We start from the raw sequence: 9,946 nt of genomic DNA, 5'->3' as shown, positions 1-9,946 counted from the left end.
ATAATAATAATAATAATGGCGGCAACACTTGCTTAAAGGTCGACATATACAACAGAAACTTTGTGCACATTCGTTGTTATTCCCAGATATAAACATTCCCAGGTTTTTATATTCTTATAATAAACGTTAAAATAACTTCAGAAGTGTGTTTACTATTTTCCCAATGACGTAAATGGCGATAATTTTGCGAAAAGGACCTAAATATTTATCTAAATAGAATTTTTTTATCAAATACAGATACTGTGCTTTTCTCATCGACACCCTGTGAAAATAACATGTAAATATAATAAACGTTTGGCAAATTTATACACATTTGCTCAAAAGCAAAGCTATTTGAGCCATAGACTCAGTTAAATTGGCATTTCTCCTCCAATTAACAACATACATACGCAAACCAGGGTTTTAAATAACTTAGAAAATCCTGAAATTTGAATTATGACCTTTAAAACCAAGGAATATGGAAGAAACATTGAATATCCAGAAATTTTAAAATTAGAATCCCAATTATTATGCTATGCATCCATTTCAAAATATTAACTACATAAAATAAAACTGATCAAATAAAAAATAAAAAATTCACATGTGGTATTCTAACTAAAGTAAAAACTTGAATTATGTTGATGCAAAAAATTATACAAATCGATGACAACTTCCAAATAACTTCAATGAGCCAATTATAGTTTAATATGGCAGTAGTTCAAAAATTAAAAGTATTTAAATGTTTCTAGATATTTAAAACGTGCGCTTAATTTGTGTCACTCTATTCTAGTCATTTTTTGGAGCATTTTATCGTTTCTTGGTAGTTTCTGCTAGTTTTTTGTTATTTTAAGTCAGAAAACTTGCTCCCTAAAACTTTATATGAATGCTGTTAGTGGCCGATTTGATAATGGCTGAAAAAACATTAAAAATTAAACAAGAACACAATTTTATCACAAGTTGAATTAACACTAGATTGTTTTTGATTCTTGCCGGTTGGGCGGAATCTTTAAAATGGCCTGAGGCAGCCAGAGATAACCATCCAAAGCCTGGATGCGTTGATGAATGGCGTATTCAGACTAGCGCAACAAAGGCTGATTTACACGTGAGTTGATTGGAAATTCCTTGCGACGTTTAAAAGCAAAGAGAATAAATAAATTCGATTATTGATAAAGATCAACATTTTTATCTAGCTCTTTGATGTAAAAAGGTATGTATAATTTTGGTACACAATATATTTCAAAAAGAAACATTAAAATTTGCCGTGTAAGTCACACCTGCAGTGCAACAAATTGTTTTATTATCCAATTAAAATACTTTGCCGTTTTCTATCAACCATTGGGAAGGATGTTATCTCCCCAGACTTACAAAATTTTATTTTGATTTTATGATGGAAAATTATGAACCTGAAGGAGTAATATATATATTACATAATTACATATAAATACAAACGTAATATGTCATATCTATCACTAATACACACTAGTATAGGATAGGTTTTGTTATTTTTTGTTAGTCATCATCTTTGTTGGGTACAAGTTGAGGCAAAAAGTTCACTAGGTAGCAACATACAACCCAAATTTCGTTCAATTCTAGTGCCATAGATAAAGGAAAAAATAGTCTGTAAAATTATGTAGCTTTTAACTCTTTCAATCGCACGTGTACTCGTACAGATGCAATTCTTCTTATTCCATTTTCTTCTTCCAAGCTTAATTGTGTTTTCCCATTTAAAAAAGGTGGAACATTCAATAATACACCATCAGGGAGATCTTCATCGTGTTCGCACCCCGACCAGCCATTATCGTGTCACCAGGTTGTAACAAATATATATACCACTGTCCCTCGCTATTTTCTTGTCTAAAAAACGCCCAGCATACAGATCTGATACAAATGTTATGGCTCCCTTTGATACTATGCCAACTTATCCTTTAGCTGTGTTGTGGTGTTTATAGTTCGAGAAAGTAGCTGATTGACTGCGGTAAGACGTTGGCATTTCTGTAAATATTTCTGTGCAATACAATATTACACGTGTACTAGGGTATTCTTTTTTAAAACATTTTGGCAAAGTGATTCCTATATGTTGTCGACTAGCCTATATCGGAAGCATCCGGAATTGGGAGTGTAAAAAATCTGTCTATGTTAATAAATTTCTGCTGATATGACTGGTAGACATATTGTATTGTATTGCTAGGTCTTCTAAGGGAAAGCCACATCTTAGCCTAACAAGTATTAAGAAAAATTCTTCCTCAGAGGAAAGAATTCTACTACGCCCTCTTTTGTTCACATTTCAGTTGTTTTATTTTCCATGTTCGTGTTAGATCCCCAATACACTAGTTTGCTAGCTGCTGGTTGAAGGTAGTTTAATAAAGCTTTAAATACCTCATATGAGTCAAATCCTGTATAGAACTTGAAGTGGTCTTCATCATTTTACTTGAATCGATCAACTGTAAATTTGTTGTTTTGAATAGTTGTTTCAAGATATTGTTATTTTGTTTTAATTTCTTCCTCCCTCAGATCATATTTTAGTTTTAAATCCTGGAGCTCATTAGTTAGTTCTTGAACTTCTATGTTCAACTCCTCTTCAACTGAAAGTTTTTTTTCTGGAGCATCTGCTACAACAACTCGTATAGAAGAAAAATTAATACGTTTGACCCCTGAACTATTTCTGGTTTTTCTAGATGGTAAATCCTTGGGTTTTATGGATTTGGAACTATAGTTGGAATATAATTCATGTATGTTTTCTTGCCATCAACAAAATGTTCTGAACATACACGATGTGATGCTGTGGGTTAAAAATCCTTTCTGCTGATTTTTATGAGCCACTTTTTCGTAACACAGGGTCCTTTGGAAAAACATAAAATGACAACTTTGGATTTCTTTTAGAATTGTTGTAGCAGAGTGGCGCACAGCATGTTATTCCACCTCCAGGATTTCCATTCTTATTTCTTGATGTGCTACCATAAGAAAGTTTTTTGAGCTTTCAAAAAACTGTTTATAGCGGTGGAATTTAAAATTTGTTCATGCTGCATACTTTAGTTTTCTCCTACTGCGCCAGCCATGTTTATGTTTTTTCGCGAAAAGTTGAATACAACTACCACAATTCATTGCGGGAAAGCTGTATAAAGAGAACGGAAAGTTGGAATACAGAATTTCTGATTCTAAAGCATCTCAGATGAGCAAAAACTTTCAGGTAGCTAAGTGCCTTTGCATTAAATCTGAACCTGTTGTTGTGTCATTGATATATTAAAACTGATAAACTGCGTTACAATTCTTTGCTTGTCGACGACATCGGGTATGTTGATTTTATAAGTCTTTTAGTGCAGTCTCTGATGACACTTTTGAACGCTATATTATACCCCTTAAACTTAGGAGAGAATAATTAATTGTATGTTTACACTAGCCACATGGTACAGTCAGGGAAAATAGCCTGTAATAAGAGCTAGACGGAACAGTTTAATTAGGCAGTACAAAATGACTGGACTTGCTAGAAAAGGATGACCTGTTAATCTGGCACATGCTATTATTTTCCAGGACACATTAGGCTGCCATGAAAAAATTTTTATGTTTGCATCCTGAAGCTCTGCAAAATAAGTTGCTTGGTCAGTCAGTCAGATTTTTGCCGGACATTTTATAGGAAAGATGGCGGCCATATTATCCTAGCACCGGGCTATATCATTTTACTATGTTAAATGTGATTCGACAGACATAAAGATTATCACTGCATCTAAAATAAAGATAAATTTTGTGAGAAAATTGCATTTGGATTGGAATTTCTTTCTGGTTTTTTTCACTGACATGTGGACTCAGGTTTTTATTAATCTCAAGCGAGTTGATTGGAGGATGCAAATATACATATATTTGATAGCAGCCTTAAAGACACCAATTAATGCATCATAAATTTTTGCGAATCAAAGGTTTAAAAAAGGGATTTTGCGTCAATGCTCACTTAAGCGCCTCCTGTTTAATAAAAGTCAAAATTTCGGATTTTTTTTCTAAGTATATATATGTTCCAACCCTCCCTTTTTGTATAGAAGACTCCTGTTTTGGGAGAACTCTCCTGTATTCCTGTTATGAAATATATTCTCTATTCAAGCAACATTTGACATCAACAAAAAATTTAGTAAATCCAATTTGGAAAAATATTTCACATGATTCTGACAAGGGTTTATTTGCTAAAACAATGTAACAATGTATGGTGATGTTAAAACGTTCTCTTTTTAGAAATGCATTTTCCAAGCATTTAAAAAAGTAAAAAAAATTAATCTAAGCTCCCATATGGAACCTTGGCGTTGGAAGCCTAACTATGTGCTATAAATTTTATGGGATTTATGCCTTAATATTTTACATGCTCTAAACTTGGTTAGAGGGACGTCTTACCAAGCTTGCCATGGTTGTCAGCTATATACCTGAAGTATGCATGTATGTATATTAACCTTCCAGACGATAAGATGTAGCAGTTTTACATAATTAAAATTTAAAACGTTAAAAGTACAATATCACATTCCACATTGTCTTTCATTGATAAGGTAGTATGTATGTATGTCTTAAACCTTAAGGCGTATAGCTGATTAGTGTGGCAATTTTGGACATCAATCACTGAACATTGTTTCCTTTTGCTAAAAAGCATTGTCTTATAAAGAGACAGTATTTGAATACAACCTGTTTCAGCTTGTAATAAAATTGTTTTCTCATTTTTCAAATGTTCTCTTTTTTAGAATAGCTGTTATCCAAACATCAACCATCGACATTTTCAAAAAATTTTAAGCGAGTATAAGTTTTAAACACCTAAATATTGTAAAATTCAGGTGCTAATAAGCTGAATTAGTAAAATATGGAACTATGTGTTACCAAAGAATAAAACATCCATTATTCCACAAAAATCTTGTTGCTCTACCTGAACAAGATTTTAAAAGACAGTTTCTAGTTGTTCTGATGAGATATGGTGTGCCTGCAAAAAAGTAAATAAATCGTTCTTTTTTATTAAAAACATTTTTTTGTGCAATAACTGACGTCTTTTACCTGTGCGTTCTAAAAAAATAGATTTTAAAGCACCATCAGCAGTAGCTGCAAAGAATTTCAAATTCATACCTTCAAGGTCACACAGCTCTCCAAAATATTTGAGAAGTGAGGAACCAGTTGTCGCAACTGCAAATTGTAAGACAGTGGATTAACAACTTTTGGTAAGCCATACAAGTACTTGAGATGAAAGTTCTTAAACATTTTGTAAAGTGGCAAATTTGGTCAACAAAACCTATAATTTCAACGGTATGTTTATCACACATTAAATTTCCTGGATCTTCATTTCGTCGAATAAAAGTAAAACATATCTCTCAGGATCATTGAAATTACCATTGTTTTGTGCTAACTCTTGGATTATCATCGCAGAATTAAAAACACGAGTTAGTTCACCAATAAAACATTCTTTTCCTTAAATTTATAATGTGTTATATATTTGTGTTTTTTGCTTTGTTTTATTAGATTTCTCTCTAATCAAATAACAAACTCTAAATTAACCGAAATCAGTCATTTCGGTATATTGCATGCATTCGCTGTCCTTAAATTTTTTTATAAAACAACAGCTCGCAAGGTGTAAAACTTAATTCTACAATAACTAGCTCTTTATGTATGCATAAAGAGCTTGTAAGGGAGATCCCAATAATGTATGTGGGAATCTTCCTTACAAAATTTAATCCGACCTTTTCCTCAAAACTTTGTGTTGCGAGACTTTCAAAAACGGCAACTAACGAAAGTTTATTCACTACAGACAAACTTTATCAGCCTTTTTCATGTCGGAGGGGAATGGTGACGAGCACTTGCCGGGAAGAAAATAAACATAATTGCTGTTCTCAGAAGTAAGTAAAGCCGCAATCTAAAGGAAATCAAGGTTAATGTTGTTATTTTAACTATTCTGGGTAAAAAGGTTCTAATAAACCAGAAAAGGTACGGTTAAATAATTTTTTTTCTCAGCGTTGTGTTTTAATAATTATAACTCAACAGACTCAAATGAGCCTCTGAAATACTATCGGTTATCTCGTGATTCGGAAATACAAACAGAATACATTAATTAAGCGTTTTATAATAATTGTAAAAAACAATTCGTAACATATATATATATATTCTGCTGTAAACTAGTAGCTCAATACAGAAGACTTGATAGTTGGTGTACTGGACACTCAAACCGTTGCCAACCGTTGTTTTCACTTGTTTAAAATATCCACCAAATTTCAATGATTTCTATTAATATCGCACTAATAGTGTAACTCTGCCTTTAAACAATTTTTTTTTTCAAAAACAGATTAAGGGGTGGGTTACCCTATCCTTTACCTATAAACGTGATTCTGCGATAATCTATAAATACATGTACGCGTATATTTAGAAGGGAACATTGCAGTGTGCAATACATTGTTCGCGCTTCGTTGGTTTTACATTTAAAACATCCTAATTCTTAAACGTTTAGGTAAAATGTTCGAACAAGCTTACGAACTTCAGTAAACAATGCACAAACAATGTTTATACTCATGTTTCTCATACCAAGGTAATGCGGTTATTGCGCAAGAACAAACGGCGCATGTTCAGCAAAAAATAGAGAAAATAGGTTTGGAGTATTTCAGGGGGTTGCTCAAGCGTAGTGAAAAACATCTTGCCATTATAACACAACAATTATTTAAAAAAAATATTGTATTTTTTTACTATATTAATAGATTATTATCTTCAAAGAATGTATAATTATAAATTGGAAATGGTTAATAAAACCCCTCTTTTCTAAATAACTAATTTATTACCCCCGTATTTCGCTGATATCAGCGGCAATATTTGAATCTGTAAAATGTTTATGCGACTATAATTATAAAGTATCGTGTAAAGCGAAGCGTGTAAACACGCGAGTTTTCAAAAGAAAAAGATTTAAAAAGATCAACAAAAAAACTTGAAATTAATTGACCTTTAAGTTTGGACGATCAAGAACATTTCAAGCGGAGAAAAATTTTAACTGTAAAAATAGCAAAGGAAAACGAAAGAAGAGAAAGAAATTCAGTTAAAAAGTAGAACAAATATCGCACTTATACAAGGTGGTACTTAAAATGCCAACATTGCTAAGCGAAGGTACTGCTACAATATAGAAATGCTTTTTTCCGTCTTTTTTCATTTTTGTAATGTTCTTTTTTTTACAAAATACTTTCTTGTTGTTCATACTTTTTGACGGTTATTGTTTTGTTTTGTTGTTGTTTGTTGTTTGTTGTTGGTTTTTGTTTTTGTTTTTTTGTTTGTGTTGTTGATTGTTTGTTTGTTTGTGTTGTTGATGTTGCTATTGTTGTTATTGTTGTTGTTGTTATTATTTTTGCTGCTTTTGTTCTTTTGTTTGTGAGCACTGTTTTTCAACGCTTTAGTTCCAAAAATCGAAGAGCATCCAAAATCCTGCGTAGTCGAACTAGGTGATGATGTGTGCCTGATGTGTAAAGCTACTGGCAAAAACTTACAATTTAAATGGTTCAAGAATAGTAGATGCTTGTCCAATGAGGTAATTAACGAATTTTTGCATACTCACATTGTAGGTTACGCATTAAAGTAAAGCAATGTGTTAAAAATAAATTTAGTAAAATAATAGAACAAAACTCCGTGTTAACTAAGCAGAACTCAATTTTGTTGGCTTAAAAAATCTAGTGAAGCACTATTTCTTGTTCACTTTATCTATTCATATCATCGTTTTAGTTTTTTAATCAGAAATATGGTTTAAAACTGATATGCATTCTATCAGCAAATTGGCTGATTTAAAAAACAAAATTATTGAACGTTTTCAAACAATATGACAGCGATTTCTGCAAAAAAATGACAGTGTGTTTTTGTGTTAAATCTCCACCAGTGCAAATTCTCAAATCGCTCTCACATCGCTCATAATTCCAGGAATTCTACGCTGAATAAGCCAATACAATTTTTTAAATACAGCTGAAGTGAAAAAAAAGTTTGTAAGTCTATAATTAAAATATAATTAATTAGAAGAAGAAGAAAATAGATGTTGAAAAGCTCAATTTAAATGTGTTTGGCAAATCTATAGAAAAAGAGAGCGAAAAAGAAGCGTGCTTAGGTTAATCTTGTTCTTACACCTTATCTGTTTTTTAAGTTCGTCTCGTCTTTTAAAAGCTCCGCCTCATATGAAGGAACCGTAAAAAACATTTTCTCAACCAATTAAGTAATAAAAGAAAGTTGAAAACAATTAAGGGGTTTCCAAAAAAATTTTTCTGCTTTATTTCTACACGTGAAAATTGTGATACGGCAACATTTTTATAAAATTTGTACAATTCTTTCGATTCAACCTGCAGCATTTCCAGAATACAAATTATTAAAACCTTTTGATAACTGTCGCTTTGTCTATCGCACTAAAATTGCACGACAGGAGGAGAAAATTCATCGCTGTGCAATTTTCACCAGTGCGAAAGAATAATTGAAATAAAATAGAGCGATAAGAGAATTTACACTGGTCGAAACCCACAGGGTGAGCAGTTAGAAGGGCTGTTAATGCAAGAACACAATTGCTAGTATTACTGTGCAGAATGGCGGCTAGTCATGTTTCTATCCTCTTCAATTGCTTAACTCTTGGTGAAACTCGCTGCTTTAGGGTAAATATAAAAGAAACACGTTTAAATGATTCTTTTTCGTTCTAGAGAGGATCAAAACTTCATCTCCATAAAGTGACACTTCAAAATGCTGGTCGATATTCATGCTTAGTCAGCAATAATAAAGAGTCATTATTAACGTGGGCAATTGTTGATGTTTTGACAATCGTAAATAAAAATAGAATGCTGTTTTAACTTCAGCATCAACAGATGTTTTTGAAAATAAACCATATGTTACAACTGGACAGATTGAATAAATTTAACCTGTTTGCATCAGTGACATAAGCTAAATAGCTTTGTTTCTAGTTTCATAGGCGAATATGTAATCAATTAAACTTATGAGAAAGCTAATCATTGCAATAATAAGTAATTCCGATCATTTCAATTGATCTGACTTTTTCACTGTATGGCGACGATTGCTCATAACACGAAAGCAATGCAAAATTCTCTTGTTTGCAAGATATGATCTAATTGTAAATATGTTCTGTAAATATTTTTCAAACTTTGTGTAAATTTTTTGGATATAAGAATAAAAATTCCTTTTTATTACTTCGTAATGCATATATCTACTCCACCTGAATGTGTAGCACAGCTTACGGCTTTATTATTAACATTAAACATTTAAGCATTAACACTGTTAACAATAAATATTTGTGCAATCTCTTTTAATAGACCCCGTATTTGAACTCTGGTATTGTCATTCGATAAAAAATGTCCTGAATTTTAAAAAAAGACAGCTTTAAGTTTGAGATTATTTCTGTATTGACCATGACCTTTTTCTCTGCGCACCGATGTGAAATTAGTATACGTAACCGAATCAGAACTATAGTGGAACCTCCTGAAGGTGTCTACGTTGAGAAAATAGCGTTTTTAATAGATTCTTTAAGAATACAAACTGTCCGAATTATAAAGGTGTCCGCCCTGGATGATGTCTGCTTTATGGAGATGTGACTGTAAATCCTAAATTGAGGTATGGTGGACGATAATTGGGTTAAAACATCTGAAAACTAGGTTATAAAAAGTGCTCCGCATGTTGTAGAAAGAGGTTAAGCTACTCTGCGATACCAACCAAGAACCATCTAGGTCTTGTCCAATGGCAATTCAACTTTTGGAAAGCTAATTACTTTATCATTTTATGCTTTTGGCAGTCATGTCGAATTCGAAATTGCAACAGCATAGTAAATGCACTAGATTTAGGTTTAAATTGTTTTCGAACATCAAACTCTCAATGGACACGTGTAGTATTTCTGTAACCTGAAATTCTGAATTAGCAACAGCGACTTTTTGACACTTTCTTGGTTCCCTATCTTGCGCAATAAGTGTTATTTTATCATTCTTTTATCGATTTATTTTTATTTAAA

At 32.3% G+C, this 9,946-nt stretch overlaps 1 protein-coding gene across 1 annotated transcript; it reads left to right on the top strand.

Annotated features, from left to right (window-relative positions):
- Positions 1–6,886: 6,886 nt before the first annotated feature.
- On the top strand, positions 6,887–9,131 carry LOC130644425 (mucosa-associated lymphoid tissue lymphoma translocation protein 1-like). Its single transcript, XM_057450030.1, has 3 exons — positions 6,887–7,077; positions 7,362–7,492; positions 8,634–9,131. Exons 1-3 carry the CDS (start codon positions 7,056–7,058, stop codon positions 8,778–8,780), a joined length of 300 nt encoding a protein of 99 aa, XP_057306013.1. The 5' UTR covers positions 6,887–7,055; the 3' UTR covers positions 8,781–9,131.
- Positions 9,132–9,946: the final 815 nt, after the last annotated feature.

This window comes from Hydractinia symbiolongicarpus, chromosome 5 (assembly GCF_029227915.1).
Source record: "Hydractinia symbiolongicarpus strain clone_291-10 chromosome 5, HSymV2.1, whole genome shotgun sequence".
NCBI lineage: Eukaryota > Metazoa > Cnidaria > Hydrozoa > Anthoathecata > Hydractiniidae > Hydractinia > Hydractinia symbiolongicarpus.
The sequence above is the reverse complement of the archived record's forward strand: the minus strand, read 5'-3'. Positions and strand labels throughout refer to the sequence as shown.